The following is a 25,241-nucleotide window of genomic DNA, read 5'->3' as shown; positions in this document are numbered from 1 at the left end:
TCATTTGACGAGGCACTGTACCAGTGAGAAGGGACAAATTCAATATGATAAGTTAAAGGAGACAAAATTTCGGGTATAATTTTTTTTTTTCAGTAAAACATTCGTAATGCCATCATGTCAAGCACTCTTTTCCTTTTTTTTTTTCCTTTTAATTTGTGAACTACGTCCTTCAGCTCATATTCTTGGATGGGAGTAAAGAACACAGATTGGGGATTTGGATTAGTTAGGAAATAATGAAATTCTTTATCTGTTGCTGGCTGGATATCAATACGAGCAAAACTGGGGCATAGATCTTTTTGGTTTGAAAGAAGAAGATAAAAAAGAACAAGTTTAGGGACTCTGATCGAGGCTCCATCCCCCCTTCGGAGGTGGGGTGGGTAATCTAACAAATTAAGATCATATCATCATAAAGATACTTTCTGCCAAATTTGCTGAAAATCCGGCGAGACGTTTATGTATTGCTGCACTAAGTCCCGGCTTCACAAGGCCCTCCTTGTGCTTTCACTTATCGAACATACCCGTTGGAACCCTAAATCACAAGAAATTATGTAGGTACGTACATGATATATATATATATATATATATATATATATATATATATATATATATATATATATATATATATATATAAACCAGGTAGGGCCCCTACACGAAATATAGAGAATATTCCATTTTCTTGTCAGCAAACGTATAAAACATAATGTTGTTCCTGGTTGAATAACTTCAAAATAATGACCAGTCAGATATATAAGCATTTGAGACTGAAGCATAATTGCGTTTGATCTGAAAAAAAAAAACAACCACCCAACAACAGCAAGTGTCATGATGCCAAATTTGCTTAAAGGACAAGTTCACCTGTATAGACATGTGGGTTGAGTGAATGCAGCAATATTAGTAGAACACATCAGTGAGAGTTTGAGCAAAATCGGACAATCCGTTAAAAAGTTATGAATTTTTGAAGTTTCTGCTCAGACACGGCTGGATGAAAAGACTACTATAGCTTGTGATGTCACATGAGTACAACGATATAAAGAAAGAATAAAGAAAATTCAACATATTTCCATTTTTCTCGCATAACAAAAGAACACTCGACTTCTCTCTTTCAGAAGGCAGGGGGAATAATATTACCCTTAACATACGTCAGTAGCAAGTCGAAGAAATGTGCACTTTATTCAAAAAGTAAAGTTTTGTGAAATTCTCTTTTTATTTTCCTTATATAGTTGTACGCATGTGACATCATACACTGTAGTAGTCTTCTCTTCCAGCAGTGACTGCGCAGATACTTAAAATATTCATAACTTTTGAACGGATTGTCCAATTTTCCTCAAACTTTCACTGATGCATTCCACTAATATTGCTGCATTCTCTCAATCCTTATGTATATGAAGGTGGACTTGTCCTTTAATCTTCTTTGTTACCTGGCACAGAGGCAACGGATTCATACAAGCGAAACGCAGCTCCTTTCTCACGGTTTTCACCGACATTATGATTGGTGCAGTTGTTGAAATATGAAAATTTCATCTGAAACTATTTTTTCAGTTCATCAAAGTTTCTGTCGGAGAAGAATGTGATTTTCTGTAGATGAAAATATCGCGTAATTACGATCGAAAGTCTCTACAAACTTGTCGTTTCGCAGCAAAGCTTGCTGCACATCGCCACGAAAACCTAAACAACCTCATATGCCTGCATAATAATTGTAGGACCGAGGTGCGTATAGCGTAGCTATGTCAAAGGTATAGTCTCCTTCTTCTAGACGCCGAATCGCTACAACTGATTTATGTGTCGAGATAAAGTGGCCGTTGGGGGCGGTCTTCAATATCCCGTCGCTCGTTGCATATGGAAAATGGAAAAACGAATATCGAACCGATATCCTGTTTTCCATTTCCTATTTTTTGAAATATTAAGAAAATAGGATTTTGAGTCATTTTTCGATATTTTATCATAATGAAACACGGAAAACAGGATTTCAGAGCAAATTCATTATCCTGTGTTTCATTTTCAGTTGAAAATAGGATATTGATATTTCATTCATTTTCCCGTTGAAATAGCCGACGGGCGACGGGATTTCCACGCAACATTCCATTTTTCGTCACCAGTTGTCGACCGGTCACTGAATGGTACTTTAATACCCTGATTGTGGGATGGAGATGGGTTGGGGTAGAGAGGGAATAGAATGGGGATCTTAGAGGGGTGGGGTGGTTAGAGAGAGAGAGAGAGGATGCCTGCTTTTCACCAACTTGACTGTACTGTCATACTTTTTCCCCCTTTTCTTCAAACTGGGACAATGTGACACAGTTCTTGACATCAAAACGATGTCAGGAATTTAGGGAGTCTGCTCCCAAACAGATAACAGAGAGACGGAGAGGTTTATACATGTACTCCTACTTCTCTTCTGCACCCTTTCAGACCAAATTTCCCTGTTGGTTCCTCATTGAACTCTTACTGATGCAAAAACATAATCTAAAACGGGAGAGAGAGAGAAAGATGAATCTTTATGAAAGTCACAAAAATACAACCACTCAAAGACAGCGGGTTCCATACATGTACAATGTATGTCACAGCATGGGCAATGTGGAGCTACTGGGCAGCACAAGTGAATTCACTGCCCTTCAATGATGATTCAGTGGGAGAGTCTCTCTTGAGATTCTTCCATTCAATGTCCATTCAACGATCAGGAGTCACCCTCAGAATGAGGAGGGTACTTTGTACCTTTTGCTCAAGTCTTTGATGGTGTTTTAGTCGAAGGCTTCCCAGCCCAAAGAAACTCTATGGGTGGTACTGCACCTGTTGATTATTAGCTGATCTGTAGTGAAATGGGTATCATTTTCTTGTGTCTTTTGATTTTGATTTCTGGGGATGATAAAGTCAGTGCACTTACATGTATGTACTGAAATGAGATGCATTTAATTCAGCATTCAAATTAAGCACTCTCGGGACTTGTACAAAAGTATGGTACAGTATGTGGCAGCTATGTAGTGGTACATCTGATACTGATTTGATATGCTGCTTTTTTTTTTGAAAATAGGGGTAGGAGGAAAGAGAGAAGGCACAGACAGGAAAGGAGGAAAAATGATACAAATAGATGTAGGAATAATAATAAGAACAAGAATTAAAAAAAAATAGTTCAAAAGAGATTTTGGATTAAAAGAGTAATAGTAAGAAAGAGATTGAGAACACAGACACAGAATAGATGTCAAGGAAAAAATAGAATAGAAGGGTGAAGCTAAAGATTAATGACAAGTGAAAAGGGGAAGATGATAGATTGTATTAGAAAGAGCATGCAGTCTTTCCAATGAGTCTGCCATGTTGCATTTGCGACTGTCTTGCCACTTGTAGCCGCAGACCAACACCATCCCAGAGAATCACTCACAAATCTGCCATGTCGAGAATTTAGGATGCACTTACACATGTCATAAATTAATGCAAGAGCACAGCTCGCATGACGTGATGTAGCACAGCATTGTAAACAGATCATGTGACTTTTGACTCCATGCGCATGTAGTTTCCATGGTAACCATGGTCCAGGGTCTAGGTGTGAGTTAGCCATTCAAGTCTATTTGGCATTCTGTCATTGTGTGAAAGAACATGATTTCCATCATTCAGCTCTCAAAGAAAAAAAAAGATTATTTTTAGCAACATGTCAAGTTGTTTAAGTCATATATTTCAGGACACAATTTCAAAACAATAGTACATATTGTGTAAACAGATGTCTCTTCAATGTCTATAAAATGTGGTTTGACATAAATTGGTTGTGGATATCCAATTACAGTACAGTCATTTCCTGTGTTAAAATGCCCTAATTCATGTTTGCTGTCTGTAGAAAGTGAAACACAAACTTTCTACAAGGTGAAGGTTCTTTTATCCGATAGATTCTGTAAAACCAGAAACATTTACTACAATGTATATGAAACTTTTGCAAATTGGGCTGATGGCCTTTTTCACAACATGAAACTCGAGAAAATTGCCACTAGCATTTAATGCATTGTGTAGACAAACAATCTTGTGTGCGTTTTTACATTCAGGAATCTTGATGACTCCTGAAATTCATGAAAATTTCATGCACATGAAAATTTATGTTTTTACAGTATTCAGAGATGCCAACTGTTACTTCTTTGTAGTGTTTTGTACTCTTTTTTTTTTGCAAAAAATACTAGTACAGTTTTCATGAAACATATTATATACAATGTGTATATATATGTACTGTATATATATATGTACATGTATATGTATCTATTTTACTGGTATAACTACTTAATATTTACTGTAAAAGTGGTTTCTTTCGCGTACAGAAACTTTCGCGGTTTCCATCGATGCGGACTTTTTCGCATGTGTTTAAATTCACGGTCAGTAATGATAGCGTTGTAGAAGCGACGAGTTCAAAACATTTTTGCGTGATGTTAAATTCGCGGTTCAACCTCAAAGCGCGAAAAGCGCGAAAATAAAACCACCGCGAAAGAAACCACTTTTACAGTACAGGAAAGGTATATCTGTTTTTTTACCAAAAATGTGCCTTTGTAGCTCTCAGAATACTGCAGTGCTGTATACAAGGTTGGCATCTCTGAATGCTGTGCAGCCAAACTTTTTGAGAGGAAAAGGTCACATTTAGCACACTCTTGTAATCCCTGCATGTTTTCACCAGTGTTGATCCAGAGAAAGCGAAAAAAAAGAAGAAGAAAAGAAATCAGTTTATTGGGAAATTGTCTAGCATGAGAGATTGATATAATTTTATTCTCCCTATTGAAATCATACAGTTTGCTTTCATCGTACTGGGGTTGTGGTACTGTAGTTCACGAGCCGGACCAAATTTGACCAAGAACTGTATGCATGTTGGCCTGATCTGGTCCATTCGTATTTGTCCAGCGTATTAGCTGTAATCTTCAAACATTGTATACATGCACCGTGTACTCTGTGAGCAACGTGTGCTCATGATGGTGTAAGATGAGAAACAAACATGTATCTGGGTTTTGATCCTGTGTGTGTTGTGCATGTCAAGCCGTATTATCGTCCTGGTCTGGGTCAGTCAGCATCTGATTGACAGAGATCTAACACGACAGGAGTTGTTGCAGACCTTCCCCAACCACTCTGGGTAGATGTGTGGTTTGTGAGGTGAGGTGGGGGCAGCCAGCATGAGCTCTTGGGGTTTTCAGACTTGCAGAAACACTCTTATTGGTGCATTAAACGAAACCCATCTCACACAAATCAAGTTCTTTCTTTTGTCTGAAAACAAACTGGAGTAATTATACAGTTGTATATCTGTTAAACACATTCTACATCATGCTTACCCAGTTGTGGTCTCAAAGTTACTGTTTTGTTTTGTTTTGTCTTTTATTACCTCCGCCAAGGGAGGAGGTTATGTTTTCATTAGGCCGTTGAGTTGAGCCGAAATTGAGTTTCTCTGGAATAGGTGTACAAAGGCAGTCAAAACTGCTTGACTTTAAAACTTGAACAAGATTTAAGAGGCGAGCATCCAGTAGCTTGACATTGTTACCCTTCGCGTGATATGCAGAGCTACCAAGTCTCACGCATTCGGCGTGAGACTCAAGCATTTAGGGGCCATCTCACGATCTCACGCATGGCACCCATTTTTCTCACGCATCTGGCGAAGTCTGCAACTTGGGTCTATAATAATGAGCATAGCTCAAAAGATTAAAGTGATAGTTGCAATTGAAGGTATGTTTCGCTTTTGTCTTTCAGAATAAGTAAAAAATAGTCACTTAAGTATGCACCTGATCGCACCATTAAGAGCTAAAAATTGTAAAAGCTCCCTACCGTGGGAGGCCATGGGGGGGGGGGGAACCCCTCCCACACCCTCGCTCGCGCGCACATTCGCATGCCGAGATGCCGAGTCATGAAAATCTCACCCATAAAATGTTTTTGAACTTGGCATCCCTGGATATGTGCATTTCTTACTCTTGCATATGATTTAAAAGCATAGGAGAGTTGATTGACAGATGATATAGAGTTCACACTTTCTGTATCAAATTTTGTTTACTGACAGCAGTTGGCAAAGAGAATGAACTGTGGTCCAGAGTGTGGATTCTCTGCATGATATCTGAGCACTCGTGCAGAGACTCCAACCCAAAGCACCTTCTGATCTGGAGATTCTCCAGCCTGAAACCTCTAGCAAACGGGAGACTCCAAGTTGATGTGTGCGAAGCGCGAAGTTCCTAGGGTTCTCGATGCTCTCTGGTGCTAGTAAAGGCTTTTTTTTTCAACATACAATAGCAATAAGTAAGAAATCCGTTCCAACGGGAGACACAGAGCCAGGGCGGGAGAAATCAAATCTCAAGCGGGAGAACGGGAGATTTTGCAAAAATGGGTTTTCGGCAGGAGATCTCCCGTCGAAAACGGGAGAGTTGGAGTCTCTGCTCGTGTAGGAGCTGTGATTGCAAACCAGTTCTTTTGTAATTCTGAAACCCCCTCTGTGTCATGGCAAAACAATGCAGACGGATGTACATACCTGTGATGTTATTCATTTCTTGTGGCACTCCTAAAAAAGACTCTGGTGTGTCTCTCTGTATTGACTTTTAGGGTAGTGGATTGTATCATTCAGACACGAGTGTGATGTAATCGTCTGTTGAGAATGATAAGGGCGTTAAGTTGTCACAAAACCCGTAGTGTTCAAGACAAATTAACGCCCTTCTCATTCTCAACAGACGTAATCATGTAAACATATAATCTAAAATTGCTGTCAATATTTGCAAGTTGAAAACTAAAAATAAATGTGAATGTGTGATTTAAGATAACACATACACCCCCTCCCCCTCTCACACACACTACATATTTGCATCTGAAACACCATGACTTGGTGTAATGTGCTTCTTTTTTGTATGGTTGCTTACTTGTGTATAAAGATATTTCTTTCTGTATTCAGTGAATTGCCACAAATTATCAGCATTCTTATCTTTTCTCTTATGACATGTGAGACTTGCATCAAGAGCAGCTAAGAAATTTAATGGTTCTCCGTAAAAAGAAATAGAAAATCCCCAGAGGTCGCACGTTCAAGATCAAATGGTCCGTACCATAAGTTTACATATTTGAGGCTTTATAGTGAGCCTATAAAAAATGGCAGTTACTTGAGAGTTCAGGGGAGTAGAGTTGATCTTTGCAAAGTACACAATTGACAAACAGTTGCAACCGGAGTAGACCATTTGTGAGTCGTCTGAGGCCGTTTTCACACGGATTGAGAAACGTAAAATTTTGCTGAATTACAATTACAATTAGAATTATCGTTGATACACGTGAACGAGGAAGTCTTCACGGATTCTGCAGTTTTGAATTTCAGAGCGAGGAGACGAGGTGTGGCTTCTTTTCCAGTTCCCATAAATCACTCTTGAGCAGTACTTGTAAGTAGCGTTTGATGAGCGTGATTTTTCTGTGGAAGTGGTTGAAAGGTCAGTGTAAGCTCCGCCCCCGAAACAGGATTTGGAGGTCAATCCATACACACAATTGTTTCGTACAATTCTGGAGAAATGTGATCGGAAAACACCTCTACACCATCATTAGAATCATTATTGGAATTTTGATTCAGATCACCCTTCGCCATTCCAGTTTGCATACACACATGGCCAAAATATGTCATCTGAATCATGATTGTAGTGATACGTCATGAGAATCGTGATTCAAATTACGCACAGCATTACGTGTGAAAGCAGCCTGAACGACCGACAGTCTTGGGTTCAGCAAGCCAATGGGTTGGTGTTGTTTGGCACAGCACTCTTTGGCCGTTGTCAATGACTCTCATTCTATTCTCTGAAATACAGCATGATTCTCACATTGCCCTTACTGACAATAATACCCTCGGTCCCATCACCCCTCCCCAGTAAAGAAAAAAAACTCCAAACTTGCAAATACTGTAAAAAACAAAACAAAACAAAACAGGGGTGTATACGATTTCCCTTCATCTATTTCACACCCATTTCATGGTGGGGTGGCAAACAATACCGTTATTTTTCTGAGGAGAGGAGAGAGGAGTTATTGTATTTGGAATCAAAAGTGCAGTGAAACAAAAGAGAATAGATTAGAAGTTATTGGATTGAGTTTGTACGAATAATCACTGTGGCGTGTGTGCAGTAGGGGCACATGGTATCAAAGTCGAAGTCAGCTTGAATTATGTTTAAATCCCTCTTCAGTATCTGAGGATTATTATATACTCCAAATTGGCAATGTTCTTAAGTTTTGTTGTAATTGATTGCACACATCTCATACTTTATTTGCCAATCACCCCCCTCCCAAATTGCTCAAGTTTGTAATGTTTTTGTCAAACTTCACTTCTCTCCTATCCCATGACTTTCCAACCTTCAACTTCTCCCTCTCCCCTCCTCTCTGCTTTGTCTTTCTCCTCCCAACGGTTTCCAAAACTTTGACCTGATATTCACTCTATTCTTCCTTATGACTCTATCTGTCTCCTTTTCTTCCATCTTCACGAGTGCAAATTCAACTTCCAGCTCTCTGCTGCCCCCCCCCCACTTGTCACTATTTGCCCTCCCTTCACTCTCCCTGTCGCTTCCCTCCTCAACTCTCGTCTTTCTATAATCTTCTTCTGCCAAGCAACTGTCCTTGCAAGGACTACATACTCTGTACACGTGATGTTGCCATAAAACTCTCTCCCTCGAAATAATTCATTTTTCATCAACAAAAAGTATCAGAATACAAAACAGAGTATAAAAGAGCAATATTCATATTCTACATACATGGAAATATGATGTAAACACAATAAATTGAGAAGGCTGTGGATGCATGATATTTACTGAATATATGTATATCATTACTCATAATTTTGTATGTCTTTTGCCTTCAGTACGTTGTACGTTCAAACTGAGTCTTAATTTTAGAAGGGCGTGATGAAATGAGAAAACTGGAAAGAAGTCCTATAAAGGAGAAAGGGCTGCGACCTTTAAGCGGGAGTGTGGGCATGGTGGTTGGGGGAGATGGCGGCAAAACTATTTGTGCGCGATCAGATGATGATGGATCCAAAAACATTTGGTATGAAGAAAGAGGGGTCAGCCCTAAGAATGCCGGAGTCAATACCGGGGAAATCCTATCCATGACACAGGAGTGTGGAAACAGCTTTTGACAAATGAGTAGCAAGTGTAATTTCCAAACTGTACTTCATTCTCTTACACCCCCCCCCCCCCCCCCCCAAATACCGGTTTATTCCCTGGAATGATGACTTTACAAGCACCATTCATTTTTGTTTGTTGTATTGTGATTATTAGTTCAGAATCGTTGGATGTGGAAAGCCGTCAGAAAGCAATAAAGTTCAAAGTTTTAGTATATCTTTATAATCTTGTAAAAAAAAGAGATACACAGTACTCGTACCTATATTGTTGACATTAGTTGGACATTGATATTGTTCTGTAGATGTACTGGGTGAGTGACATCATTACATTACTGCTCTCCTATTTTGGGTTGCGTGAAAAAATTACATAAATATATTCTAGGTCTGTGTTGTAGCAGTCTGTATTACAAGACCTGTAAAAGGTCTTCATTAGCCATGGTCACACTGGCAAAATATATGAAGTTCTAAGTTCTCAAAGATTTTGCTGGTGTAGATCTTTAGCAAAGTTCTGTTTATCAATCAGAACTATTACCCAAGTGGACCATATGTGTTAAAACTGTTTTCATGACTGACTACTGATCAACTTACCTGGCAGTGTTTTATTTTGGTCTGGTCAAAAACAATCTGCAGTGATGCAGTGTTTCATGTCGGAATCCCCTTAAAGGACAAGTTCACCTTCATAGACATGTGGGTTGAGTGAAGGCAACAATATTAGTAGAACACATCAGTGAGAGTTTGAGGAAAATAAGACAATCCGTACAAAAGTTGTGAATTTTTGAAGTTTCTGCTCTGTCACTGCTGGATGAAAAGACTACTATAGCTTGTGATGTCATATGTTTACAATGATATAAAGAAAGAATAAAGAAAATTTAACATACAGTATTTCCATTTTTCTCGCATAACAAAAGAATACTCGACTTCTCTCTTTCAGAAGGCAGGGGGAATGATATTACCCTTAACATACGTCAGTAACCAATCGAAGAAATGTGAAAAAAAGTAAAGTCTTGTGAAATTCTCTTTTTATTTTCCTTACATTGTTGTACACATGTGACATCATACACTGTAGTAGTCTTCTCATCCAGCAGTAACTACACAGATACTTAAAAAATTCATAACTTTTGAACAGATTGTCCGATTTTCCTCAAACTTTCACTGATGTGTTCTACTAATATTGCTTGCTGCATTCTCTTAATCCTTAAATGTATATGAAGGTGGACTTGTCCTTTAACTGTTTAAGAGCACTTAGCTTGTTCTGAGTGGCAAACCATTCTATACTTAGGTAAAAATGTCCTTCAAAAGTGTAGTGTCGCTTCAGAGATTCAGATTAATTTCTTATCTGTTATGTATTAAAAAAGAAGCTCAACAAAACATGAAGCCATAGAAGAAGAATAGGCTTCAGCTCTCCATCACATATTTAGATGGTTATACTGTCTGAAGCAAGTTTTTTATTTTATTTTTTTCTGACAGGGAAAAAATGATCTGATAAGTTGTGATGTTGGTGATATTTGTGTCCCCCTGTGTTCATGATAAAACTTAAGGAAACCAAAACCCGAAGAGAAATGTGGATTAAATGAACAACATTAGAAGAGCACATCAGAAATTGTGGACTTGTACTTTTTTTGTGGATTTTTTGATGTTATATACATTTACATGCACCCAGTATTTTTTATGGTAATCTTTGAAAATTTATTTGTTTATATCTAGATTTTATCGAAGGATTAGAATGGAATTATGTTACTAACAAAAAATTATGAAAGCTTGTGACATCCCTTTTGAATCCATATTCCATGTAATCCTAAAAGTGTCATCGCATCACAAAACCTATTATATAATAAGAATCTCTCTGTTATTTATCTCGATGCTCTCACATTTATTTGTGCAAAAGAGCTGTACAACAAATGATATCCATATGGCTTGTATTATAAATTTTACATGGCCTTCTTCCCATATTGCAAAACCCTGCTCTACTTTAAAAGAGGTGGATTTTTCCAGTTATTTAGCGGTATTTGCAGAATACTTGATAACATTGTATCGAGGAATGTTAGTGTCAACGTCCATGATGATGATAGTTTCATATCCAAGTATAAAATAGATGAGAAAATTATGAATTTAGTTCATAGGAATTTGCAAATGTTGATGTGGATGTACAACGTAAGATGGCATAAGAGAGTGCTCTATATATGGAGCACCTAATCAATGGTAGTGCTTTGTGTGTGTATCTCTATGCCTCTCCGCCCTGTTCACTCAAAGGCTATGAGTAAATGGTTCCCAATACACATTTATTGATTATTTTAGTCATCAGGGTCCCACACCAGCTATTTTGATCTCTAACATGCATGCTCCAATAGCACTGTACTCTGTAAACTGGCTGATAAGATCTCATACAGTGTAGAATACAGCAACTTATGTACTGTATATTAAAGGGCCCACAATATGTTCTATGTTCTTATTTTTGTGTGATAAATTTGTATTCAACCTCTTCTTTTTTTTTCAAAATGTTTAAATATTATTCTTGTAAAGTTTGTTTGTTTTGTCTCTTATCCTGTGTGAACTCTGAGCATGCAATTTTCCCAGGAATTCTGTGATTCTGAGCATTTAAGTAGGATATCTTTGTTCTTTTTATTTTGCTCTGAGAATTATATTTTTAATCTAGTGAATGGAATCAGTCCACAAATCAGTGAAAATTGTGAAAAACCAGATGAATGTATGTAATTATGTGGATATGCACTGGTTTGAATTGAATTTCAGTATTGTCACCAGACATTTAAGCTATTGGGGACAGCAAGTGCTCATTTTCCATACCCATATCTCTGACATTGCCTGCCCGGAACTCGGCCCCTGTGATGAGTATACATGTATCTTAAGCCCTTTTTACACTTGTGTTTCTTAACCCCGGACTTTCTCTGACCCAGGACTATCGTTAGTCCCGTACCAATTTTTTCAGCTTTTTACACTCGCCAATTAGTCCCGTACTATCTCTTGTCCGGGGCTAAGGAGAAAACTGACCTTTTTACACTCGTATTTCTTAGCCCCGGACTTTCCAAACCACATGAATATTCATGATTACGCTGTGTACTGTACACACGTACATGCACGCACCGGCAGCACTTGACTACCTCGTTTCTGATTGGTCAGTGAGGGTCGGACTTCGTCTCCGTCGCTTAGCCCAGGATTATTTTTTCGCTCTGTTACCGCGATTGCGGTGCTAATCCTGCTATTTTGCAAGGCCAGATAGTACCGGACTATCGGTGGGGCTTGCCCACTTTGGCAAAAACGAGTGTAAACAGAAAGTGGGCTAAGGATAGTCCCGTACCAACGGTGGGGCTAAGGCCCCCCCTTAGCCCCACCGTTGGTATGGGACTAAGCAAAAATTTACAAGTGTAAAAAGCCCTTTATAATATGTCGTCAAACATAGAAAGTTGAGCAAAAAAAAAAAAAATGGGATTCCATCGGGATTCGAACCCGAGAATTCTGGATTGCTAGCCCGGTGCTCTACCAACTGAGCTATAGAAAGCCCTAGTTCAGTGTTCGTCCCAGAAACCCTAAATTCTCAATGCTGTGATGATGGTCAGAAGCTATAGGAGTGTGCTTTGTGTGTGACACACATGCACGCACTTAAACCTGGCATAAACCCGAAGGATAATTCAACGTGGGGATAAATGCAAGTGATCACCGAAGTGATGCAGCTTTTTGAGTATGTAACAAACGTAAACAGAAGAAAACTGACCAGAAATGAATATAATTTAGTATTGGAAAATTGAGCAAAGGTTTATACCAAGTTTAAGTGAGTGCGTTAAAATGGGACATTAGCATCTATAGTCTTATCCCCTGCACCCCTCAATGTCTTTATCATGTCTAGGTGATGAGAAATTAATAATATAATTGATAATAATGCATCAGTAATGGGTAAGAAAAGTATCGCATTGACAATGACTCAGGTGCAATCATGTGATTAAGATGACCATCGTATTATTGCCCATAGAAACCTGGGTGTAGATGATCATTTTGGTCTTTGAAATCATGACAACTTTCGTAACTTTTGTCCAGTTTTGCTCAACACCCAGCTGTTGAGTGTGGGTATCGTAGGAGTCTCAAAGGTGAGACTGGACACTAGTGCGTGCCGTCCATCCTTTCGTGGCTTCAACTGACTGACCCTCTTGGTGGACTGTCCTGGATATTCTGTCCTATTGTTGTGTCCATTGTCCAGAGCTTGTGTCCGTCTATTGCCTCCGGACAATGCATCCTTTCTTTTGCCGCTGTCCATGTCTCGCTTGTTCTGCATAGATGTAGGACTTTGCTACAGAAGTGGATCAACGGTGTGAACCTTCCACCGTAGCGGTCATCTTGACTATTGATATCTGTACTACCTGGTACTGCTTTTGAATTCAATACAAGATTTGTAGAGTTTTACTACAATAAGCAAGAAAAATGATAAGAAAATGACTTGCGGCAAAAGAAGAAAAATCAATTCATATTTCATTCTGCATTTCATTGTTTTGTTTTTCTTTTATTGAAATTCACTTAAGCAGCACTATCTCTTTTTACCATCTGCTCATAAAGATGTGTTGTTGTTGCTCTGGGAAATCAATTTTTTATGAGTAATGACTTGTGACCTAAAAATTTAATAGAAATGCAGTTTCCATCCACCAAAAGCATATCAGAGTAAAGGTTGTGATTTTGGCCAGGAAATATTCCACCCAACCATATTATTTTGTAATACAGAACTGAAATTAAAATGGAGAGTGCTCAATAAAAGTTTGTGTGCTGGTACCTATTTAAGGAGGATTGCTTTGTTTTCACAGGAAAAGTTAGTCTCCGTTCCAGTTGTCATGAGTTGTAAGTTCTTGGTTAAACTACAATTTCATCCCATGCTCAAATTGGCCTTTTGAAATGATGGTACAAGTTTCTTCAAAATTGCTGCAGAAGTAAGAATACAGTAGAATTCGGCATTTCATAATTTTGATGTAAACCAGATTATTATTTTTTTGTATGTGTGTGAAAGAGTCTTACTTGCTTCATTACAAACTAAAAAACAGTTGATTTTATTTCTTATTTTTGCACAAACTATTGGGAGAGGTGTGAGTTGATGATGTGATTTCTCTGCTAATTTGTATATATGTTGTAGGGGAGTTGCAAACACGTCTTTGGACCTGGAAATTACCACACCTTTTAAGATAGGTTGGTGTACAAAATGTATGGTGTGTCTGATATTAAATTTGTTTCTCTCTTTATCCCAATGTCTCTTCACAGATCTTCAGATGCAACAATGAGTAGCCAACAGCAGCAAGATCAACATCACTCACCAGGAAGCGATAGCGAGAGCCTGATCGGCAACGGACACGCCCTGGGTTGTACCCCTCCGGACTCGTCCCCGCCCCTTGCTGGCCAGACTCAGATGGGGCTGGGGGCACATGGAGACCGGCCGATCCCGCCCATCCGGGTGCAGAGCGGCACACCCTGCCCGCCCTCCGCCTCACAGACACCCGTTCCCCAAATGCGGACAATCAAACAGGAAGGGTTGGAGCAGACGGATGGGGGCTATTGTGGGAACGTGGAACCCCTTCCGGCTCTCTCATCGCAGAGCTGTGCCGTCACTAACGGCAAACCGCCGGAGGTGCTAAAAAATGGACTGCAACAGAACCGGGAAGGAGATGCGAATAGTAGCTATGGAGATGGCAGTCACTTTGAAAAGAATAAGGGTAAGACATGATTTCCATTTGATCCAACAAACCACCCCATTTACCCATGAAATGTGTTATAGAAAGTAGAATTCAGCCTGTCAGCTTTTGTCGAAATGCGATGGTTTTTTTGTTTTTGTGCAAATTATTCAATTTGATTTAGAAGTAACGAGCATATTTCCAGAGAAAAGCTTCAAATATTCTTGTAAGTTCTTGTTTTTAGTGAGGAGGCATGTGTGATTCATATATGATCAGTATAGACTGAGAATCAAGGACCACAATATTCATAGAATACTTTCCATGAACCTTTCTGGAGCTGATGTTTTATCTTGAAGTAAAGAGTTGGTAGGAATAATATCTAATAGAAACATTTCCAAAGTTCTTTTAAATCTACAATACTGTCAGCAAGAAAACCTGAATAAGGTGAAGTGGGCACATTCACAGATTTTCACTTGCTTGAAACATTTTAAAGGTGCATGGTCGCGGTGTTTTAGTCAAATGCGTATGTGGGCGCATGGCGCAAGCTTCCTATAGAGACCTACGCTATCGACTCCTCTCTAGCTCTTACGCTTTGTCCCACTTCCCCGAGTCCGAAGAAGTCCGATCCACTGTAGTCAGTGGTCCAAACTCAGTTCGGCTCATGATTCGGCTGAGGGGGATGACAGCTTTAGCAAACTTTTTTTGTGATGTCATAATAACAAGCACATATGCACGCACCCTGGCATTACTACAGACTGAGCGATGCGCAGAGAAGACAACGAAGGCAACGTTACTCAGCAACACCTACGCACTTAACTCTTGATGACAGCTCAACTTCGGTAATCTTCGTATCAATGCTAACGGTGATCGGCAGTATCATCAACAGCGCCCTCTACACTACCGGGACTATGCCCCTTTAATGATACTTATCACTTCTAGTTGTCAAAGCTTCATCTTTACATCAGAGAATACTTCATGCACGTAGGACCACGCATTTCAGATTTGTCAAACGGGAAACGTTTTCTAAACAATGCTCTTGTGGAAAAGCATGTAAGATTTCTTGCCATGTGTTAATAGCTGATTGTCAGTTACACTAGCTCTTTATTTGCATCCATCATCCATGGCGAAATACGCCAGTTGGCATTTGCGACATCGGTACTTCATGCTTCTGTACTTCTTTCTGTATCTTTCTGTATCTTCCTGTATCTTTATGTACACGTATCTCTCACGTTCTCTCTCTTTCTCTGATGTTCTTCCTCATCCTTTCATTTGCGTCTGTCCTCAAGGAAACTTGCCCTATCAGTTTGATCTCGTTCCACAAAAAATGAATAGCGTCAGTTACATTCAAATTTTTCAGCTATAAAAAATGTTTTGCCATTTCCTGACAATGGATGCCTTTGATCTGTGGCAGGATCGTTTGTCATCGTTCATTTTGTGTTTAATTCTCCTTCTTCCTCCTTTTTTCGCTCCTTTTGAGAGAGTAGTTCACTGGTCTTTTGGAAGTCTTTTTGCATAGAAAAAGCATATTTTCTTGTGGACACATTGTTGTTGCTATTGCTATGGATTTTAGAAAGCAATGCGCCAACCCACATGCACAGTCTGCTCCTATTCTTCTCAAGAAGTTTACAAAAGATTCTGAGGAATGGCCAGAAGTTGGCTGCTGTGTCATGACAAGATAATGGCATACTTCATGGAAAAGAATGGGGAGAATTGGTTTCAGGTCGAGATTGGGTCATGGATAGCATTTACAAAGATTCCCGAATTTTTGCATTTTCATAGAGATAGGAAGAGAAAAATAGGGAGGAAGAGGGGGAGAGAGAAATATACCCTAGAGATCACGATAAGGGGGGGGGGGGGGGAGGAATAGAGCGGGAGTGGGTGCCCCTTTGAGTATCTGGTAAAAACAGAGATAGCCTAGGGTAATAGTGGAGACAGCTCAGTTGATATGCCATAGAAATATGCAGTTTGTTTGGGATTGTTGTGTCTGCATTCTGTCAAATCTGTGATATAACTGTACTATAAATGTGTAATACCTTTCTGTGTATACCTTGACAACGTTTCAAATCGGTGATTGAGTTTCGTGCTCACTTTTCTAACCTGAATCTGATGCATGCAGGCAAACTTTTTATGATTGATTTTTAGGATGATGGTAGAAAAAAAGTGCTGTATTTTTATTTGAAATACCCTTTTTGGGGGGATAGAATGGTGTTGACGAATTTTACCTACTCAACAGTCTTTGACACTAGTTAACCCTTTTTGTGCCTGAAACTTCTGAAGGTGCATACAATGCTATGGGGTTTCCTATGCTAATCAAAACTCAAATCATACAAAGGGATAAATTTCAAAGCTCCCCACTCATACTTCTACTTCAGAGTTGATCTCTGCTGTTCAAGTTCACTTTAATGACATTAGAAAAATCAGACAGATGAATGGAATACTTTGGAAGTGGATATTTTTGTGTGAATAATTTTTCACGCTTGGCGAGGGAAGATAAGTTTGGTGTGTTCTTAATTCTGTGGAATGAAGATATGAACTACAGTGTACTGGAACATAAAAAATGTATGGCAAGCAAAAACATTTGGGTGCTTTTATTTATGCTCTGGCTTCTGGTAGTTCAAAATGCACGAAGATTTCCACTTTTACAGTAGCAGAGGGTTCATCAAACTCAGACCTGAAATAAGAAAGTAACTGAACTTTACATTACCATGGTTCCAGAACTCAGTAAAATTTCCATGAATGTAGTCATAACTGTTGTTCTGATATCTACAGTTCTTGACAAATAGTCTCATAGATTTTTTTTTTTAATTTTTTTTTTTTTAGGCAATGAATGCCAGCTGATGTGAGTCATGATTTCATTGAAAAAAATTCTGATTCAGTCAGAAAATTTTGTCTGGAAAAGATTGTATCATTTGTGGCATTTCAAGCACAATCACATTTTCATTTCATTCTAAAAGTGTGCTTAGCTGTATCACATGTGGATTTGATATTATACATTATTCTTTTTCTTCTCTTTTGCTTGCGTGATGGGTCCATACACAAACGAAAAACTGAGTAATTCCATTTACGCTTTTCTCTTATTCTCAATTCATACTTTTTAGCTCACCTGAGCCAAAAATTGCGATTACTCATTGTCTGGCATCTGTTCTCTATTGTGTAAATGGGAAGAAATTGGGAGCCAGTTTTTACTCTTTGTCGTCATTTTGAAAGTGCATGGTCAAATTCTGTACATAGAAATAGATAGAATATGATAGAATCCAAATGGACAACATGCCCATAGAAGCCCTCAAAGCTGCCCCCCTCCCCCATAATGTTCTCAGGTAAATAGTCTGTAAGACTCGGTGAAAGGTGAACTTATTCTGATACTCAGGTGAGCATGAGACCCCCCGGGTCTCTTGTCTTTGAACTCAGAATTAGAGGATCATTCTTAAGGTTTTTAGATTGATATTCTTTTTTCCACCACCACCACCACCTACCATCTCAAGTATTACAAGCATTCCTTTGACATTGTAAAGGCATCCATTAATGAATGATGCGTGTTCATTAGCTGTGGACGACATCGCGTCAAGAAGACCGCCGAATACAGGCGAGCGCAGTCAGCGTGGAGAAATGACAGTGAGGGGATCAAGTTGGAGACATCTTTGAAAGGGCTTGTCAATTCATTGAAGTTGAATAGGGGGATTTACCTCTCTTTTGTGTGATATTTGTTGATGAAGTGCTGATAACATTCTCTCATTCCCGTTGTTTGCCATCAGCAGTTCAAATTATCAGGCCGGAATCAAGTTTTGTGTAGCCGATTCCCTTTTTGGGAAGCTGTTGCGAAATACCAGTTCGTGGGCGGGTCGGTGCTGAATACATCCTCTTTGTCCAAATCCAAGGCACTCCTGGGTCGTCATTATCACTCTCACCTTTCATTCCGCTGAATCTGTCGTTTATTTTCGTCTCGCTACTCTTCCGTATCTGCTCAGTTTTTGGGCACAGCTTATTTGCGCCTGCCCCTTGAAGAATCCCCTATATCTTCTATAGGTGCCCCTGGCTTCTAATGTGACTATTTTTATTCTTCCTTTAAGTCGGTTCCAGGCCGTTGCTACCCAAGATCAGATAAGGTGAATCGATCAGGTTTTTGTCATTTCTTTTTTGGGGGGAGGTGGGGATAGAAAGATGAACCGAAATCTTTCACCCAGAGACCCAACTGCCACAAGAATCCGCTCTACTCCAGTGAAGCCAGTTGTTCTGGTAATTATTAGGAGAACTGGTTCACCTGTGTTATTTTCATTTCTATCAGCGAGATGAATGCCGTTCCCATTTGTCCAAATGGGATTAATTTGTGCACATCGCTATGGGACAATGCACATGCACCAACTGTTTAGCCCTGCTGAATGTAGGGGTAAAGAAAGGGGGTATGCATCTTTAACACTGTAACCAATGTCCATGAAGGCATGAATTCAGGGCAGCCTTTCCCTTTATGCTTCCTCTTTTAATAATTTTACCAGCCTTCAGTGGTCTTGAAAAAGATTGCGCTAAATTTCATCAATCATATCACTATCAGGAGCGTCATTGCTTGCGGCAACTGTGCCCCATTTATGCTCAGCTGTGCACTTTTATGGGAGGAAGAACCATGGGTTTGTGTAAGCTTTGCCATAAACTTTCCATAAAGTAGATAACTGGGTGATTTCCATAAGCTGTCTCCCATTTGCAGATGTATTCAAATTTATCACTTTTTCTGACCCATTTACATACATTGTGAACAGACTATAACTTTAACGAATTTTACAAGCTTATTTTATACACAGAGAATTAACCCAAGAGAAAATTGAGATTGCAAAAAGACAAGCAGAAGACCAGCATGAATAAATGGAAAAGTTTAAAGGGGATGGCTAGTCACTGATCAGTGGGAATCAGTGGGAATGCTGGGGGATGATTGTTCTAATCCTTTTGGAATTCATTTAAGAGTACAAATCTATTGTTGTGTGAAAATTATTTGCTTCAGAATGGTCTCATATTCAAGTAATGTGCAGTTCAATGTTTCCACATTAGCATGCCTGTACAGTGTCGGGGCAATCGTTAACGGCCGTTAACGGCCCTGGAAACATTGAACTGCACATTACTTGAATATGAGACCATTCTGAAGCAAATAATTTTCACACAACAATATATGTAATGTACTCTTAAATGAATCCCACAAGGATTAGAACAATCATCCCCCAGCATTCCCACTGATTCCCATCACTGATCAGTTACTAGTCATCCCCTTTAAGACTTTCCAATTTCTTTAAAGTCATTTGACATGGCATTTCTGTCTACTTCAAATATATCTAACATGTTCTCTTAAAGGACAAGTTCACCTTCATAAACATAAGGATTGAGAAAATGCAACAATATTAGTAGAACACATTAGTGAAAGTTTGAGGAAAATTGGACAATCGATGCAAAAGTTATGAATTTTTTAAATTTTTGTGTTGGAACCGCTGGATGAGGAGACTACTACAGCTTGTGAGTCATGTGCGTACAACAGTATAAAGAAAATGTAAAAGAAAATTCAACGTATTTACATTTTTTTCGCATAATAAAAGAGCACTTGACTTGCCTCTTTCTAAAGGCAGGGGGAATAATATTACCCATAACATTTGTCGGTAACGAGTCAGGGGAATGTGTACTTTTTTCAAAAGATGGAATTTTGTGAAATTCTCTTTATATTTTCCTTATATTGTTGTACGCATGTGACATCTAAGTTATTCATACACTGCAGTAGTCTTCTCATCCAGCGGGTACTGCACAAAAACTTCAAAAATTCATAACTTTTGAACGGATTGTCTGATTTTCCTCAAACTTTCAATGACGTGTTCTACTAATATTACTACATTCTCTCAATCCTTATGTTTACGAAGGTGAACTTGTCCTTTAATATTCTGTTGTTCATTACAGTGTCTAAAATTGATACCAAGTTTCCCCTTGTTTGACAGCACACTTTAAAAATAATATTCTGCATACTTTACCTTTGAGGTATTTTGAATAACAAATGGCAAGTATTTCCTATTGCAGTAGACTTGCATTGTTCATGCACGAGTGTTTACATACGAAATATATATCATGTTCTGCATTGTACAATGCACATTTTTGACATTCATTTGACATTCAATCATTACAAGCATTCTTGTATGTTGCATTTGATGACTGATTATATTTATAGCACTAACCATGTCCTCAGTTGACACTGTTTTGAAATTTGAAAACATGTCACTGTCTTGTTTTGACTGTAGGTTGAATTCCATGCAATGCTCATATTGATAGGCAGGAATTTAAGTGTGTGGGGGGGGGGGGTGTTTCTATCCTGGCTTTTCCAAGAGTTCATTAAACATAGGAAATTATGTCTCATTTCAAATAGCTGCCACATCGTCTGGGCTGTACAGTTACTTCATGCTTCATCTGTTTGTTTAAAATATGTTGCACCATGTCTTAGAAAGCAACATATATGTTTTGTGATTGTGCTCAAAACAAATATCAGAGAAATAATGATCTCTTTTTGTGTCCTCATACAAGAATTAGGCCTAACAGTTATCATCGTACCGCAAATTGATTAAATAATAAAAAATAGTTAATTTTTGGTTGTGTTTGAATGCGACTACTTACTTTATAAATATTAATCTTCGTTTTTTGAAAAAGAATGTTTGACTGGAAGAAAAATCCTCCCAGTGTCTGCACATGTTGTCACGTAGATTTTGACAAGATGAAAAATCTCTAAAAGTGTTCCTGTTTATGATCAAGTTCTCGGAAATCAGTGCATGAGTTTTGCTGTGATGCAAAGGAATATGATTAAAGATTTGAATGACATGTGTATAACTTAATACCATTACTGTAAACACAATCGTAGGGTCTATTTCTGTCCATCACAAGCTTGCGGGATGTGGCAGAAATATGTAAACATCACCATGTGTGTGTGTTGTGAGATGATCCCTGTATGAGGCACCAAGATCAAAATACATCCAGAGGTCGGCGCGCCCAGATGTTGCTTTGCGTTTCCTTGTCACTTTATGCCACGGGCGTGACCACTCCTTCGTAAAGAATCCCAAAGTGTAGGATTTAAAGTCTGCGATTCTCTTCTGGCGTGAAACTGATGTGAAACTATTCAAGACGAGTAAACATTACTCAATTTGGAACAAAGAATTCAACCAACCAGTGATTTTTTTTGGTCCATTTTATCGATGATCAAGTGATCTGTAATGATTCTTTCTGCTTGCCATCTGTTCAGTTGTATTTGCGTGAAGTTTATCATTTATTCCAAAGATAATTTTTCAGATAATTTGCCTTCATAATCACTCCCCCCCCACAAAAGAAATGAAATGTGCAATACCATTCCTGTAGAAGGGGAAATGTGTAGAAGATTAGTCATTTGAACATGTTTTAATTGAGCAAACTACAGCGACTTACAAATGAAAAATTTCCAGTTTAGAAGCATTTTCAGATTTTGACATTCGTACCGGAGGTAGTTTCGATCTTAAACTCTCAATTTTTGTTCCAATATCATGCTTTAAACTCTTTTATTTTTCAGGCTAATTACATTTTTTTGTGCATAATTCAAATATAATGGCTGTGCGGTCTTAGGGTTAGCATTTTAGTGGGTCACATTTGATGTTAAAATGTTGTCATTCAAACTTGATATGTCCTAAAAGGTGATAAGTTTTCTAAGATAGATGGTAGATCTCAGTGAGGGAAATATGTTTTGTTTGTTTGCTTGTTTTTGTTTTTGTCCCAAGTGGAAATAGAACTGTACTGAGCTTATCAATTATTTGAACTTTACATCATCTCCTTTTCTCTTCTCGTACAAGGCCCCAGAGAATCAGGTACTTATGCTGCATTTGTGGTGGGCTTTCAATAGTGTTAAAAGAAGTCTCGAAGCATGGAAGGGTATATGTGATTACAAAATTCACTCATATGTGCAGGTTAAGAACAAATGGTGAATCATACCCTCGTGGCTACTTGCAGTTTGAAATATTTATAAGAAAAATTCATAAATTAGATAGAAAGGATGGGTTATTTTTGTAGGGAAAAAAAAAACCAGAAGGTAAAAAACAGCTTGAAGGCATGCAATGGAATTGAATATACCCAGGACACAATGGTCCGTGTTGAACCAGAAGTCTAGGTTGACCTCTGACCTAGCGGCTGGTCGGTGGCATTGAAATAGCAAAGGAATAACTGTCAGTGATATGCTGATGGGGGAGGGTGATAGGATTCAGGACATTGTGATCGGTGGAGACGGCTAAAAGATGCGCCAACCAGATAACATACAGGTCGACACTTTATCCACGTCGAAGCCCTCCATTAGCCATGGTGAATGGATGTAAGACAGGATCCTGATTTACGAGAATAGATCGTTGGAGAAAAGATTGTTGCATATGAGGAGAGGCAATGAGCGTAAACAGTAAACACATTTTATAGCAACATGATGCACATTCCATGTTAATTAGCGGTATCTTCAAGGGTGTTGTACCGTGTGTAGTCATGACATTTCATAAACAAGGGTTTTCCCCCCCAAGGGTTTGGCGGCAATTTTTACCTTTGTAAAATGCTAACTTGCTCACTCATGATAATCAATGAAATAAGTTCAACATTTGTCTGATCATCTTTTGAATGAATTTTAATGAATATTTACAATAGATCAGTTCTGTAATGTATTCAGATTTTCTGCATGCTTTGTTCACAAAAGTTGCCCTTAACCACCACAAAGCTTGCCGGAGACTTGCCCGACATCGAACAACTACTGTAAACGTGGATATTTTCGCACGATTAATTTTTTATGCTCAGCGGGGCAAGGAGAGTTTTGTGTGTTTTTAATTCCGGGGATTCAAGACAGCCACTCCTGGAACATACAGCAAGCAAAAATATTCATGTGCTTTCATTTTTGTGCTAGTTTCTGGTTGCGCGAAATGCGTGAAAATTTCCACTTTTACAGTAAGTGAATTCTTGCCTGTGGAAGGTAATTAGAGGAAGCATGGGTATGAAATGCCTCATTACTAGGCTGTTTGAAAAGAAACATAGAGAAATTGTGATGAATGACAGAAATGGTCTATTTTGTAGTGTGCCACTAAGAATTGTATGCCAATGGTTGAAATCAATAAAACATAATAAATAAATTTTAAAAAAAGAATGAAGGGAGTGATTTATCACATTCCTAAGCAAGTAGCTGAGAGAAACAGTAGACATAATACATTAATGCTCTGTCAAAATCAAACCATTTGATGACTTTTGATAATTGGAAGGCCCATGGAACCTTGCAGAGTTCCAAAAATGCAAATTAGGAGACCAAATTGACCAATCAGAAATGAGCAAATTATATTCAAATATTAGACAAGCTCACTACAAGCTTGTAAGCTTGCGGCATAATAGGTAGGTTTTGTAGTCAATAGGATGAAATCTATTTATACAGGAATGAATCATGGCTTCACTGTCATGAATTGCATGTTAATGATTCAACATTGGAAAAAAGTTGAAACATGAATTATTTCTACTCATAAATGTTTAACCTGGCATTTCAAAATTATGCCAAGTTCTCAAGATTTCTCTCTTGCGAGATGGTTTTAACGCAAAGATTTTTTTCCCCGCGATTTTAGCCCGTTCTCTTTCTTTATTTGACCTTATTGTAGTTCAGAGTCAGAGTTTTCGGTGACCTTGCACTTTATGTTGGCAACAAGGTCAAAGTCCTGGAGGCATCACCAGCATACCGCCAACAGCGCTCATGGACCTGGAACTAATGTAGTCCCATCTCTCTGGTCCATAAAGCGGCTTAATTTGATTGTCGAACAAAAACGAGGAAGATTAATCGCCCCAGCTCACATGCACACAGTTAACGTCATCACCTTTTTTTCTGACTTTGATTCTGGTTCAACAGATGGAAGAAATTTTCTTGATCGGGTTTTTTTGACGAAGGGAGAAAATCAACAGGTCCATTCCCCCTTTCTATTTCGTGAAGAATTCAACACTGATATGGCGGTATGGGTCTTTGATCATTGGGGGACTAATTTCTATTGTGGGCTGAAGACCAAAGATGGTGGTATCATAAAAGTTTGTGAAGCCAGAGCAGCTCTGGAGAAATGCCCCTGTTGCTGATCTGTTATGGTGTCTGAATGATTTTTCACCGGTCTCTAATCGCGCATGAGGAACCATGCAGCACCGCTAGGACACTTGCAGGTGGACAATGAAAGGGGGTGAAAGACACATTTCAGGGCTTCTTGAGAGGGGTGAAAAGAAACAATGGTGGACAAGTGGTATTGGTGGGAGGCGAAAGAATAGAGGAGGGGCATGCTGTTGGAATACAGAGGTGTAACATGAGGATTAGTGCTTTGATCTCATTGTATTACCCTTAGCAGTGGCTCCTCCCACTTTACTCCCGTGCTGTTCAGTGGGGAGGATTCTTTAGGTGAAGCGATTGTGAGAGCTGATTTTTCACTGACTGCAGTATGATTAATTCTTACTCTCGTAAGTGTGAAGGTGACTGATGCAGGGGAGCAGCAATCTGGGTGTGGCTGTGG

General features: G+C 38.8%; 1 protein-coding gene across 1 annotated transcript in view; it reads left to right on the top strand.

Annotated features, from left to right (window-relative positions):
- Nucleotides 1-25,241, top strand: part of LOC139729184 (zinc finger protein GLIS3-like) — a 155,453-nt gene that overhangs the window by 9,352 nt on the left and 120,860 nt on the right. Inside the window, exon 2 of the mRNA XM_071640116.1 lies at nucleotides 14,312-14,760. Coding sequence (XP_071496217.1) covers nucleotides 14,328-14,760 — 433 coding nt within the window. The 5' untranslated portion in view covers nucleotides 14,312-14,327. The remainder of the gene's footprint in view (nucleotides 1-14,311; nucleotides 14,761-25,241) is intronic.

Source organism: Diadema antillarum, unplaced genomic scaffold (genome assembly GCF_040938485.1).
Source record: "Diadema antillarum isolate AM-2024a unplaced genomic scaffold, OU_Dant_1.0 seq00000222_RagTag, whole genome shotgun sequence".
Classification (NCBI taxonomy): Eukaryota; Metazoa; Echinodermata; class Echinoidea; order Diadematoida; family Diadematidae; genus Diadema; species Diadema antillarum.
This window is presented reverse-complemented; position numbering and strand designations above follow the sequence as displayed.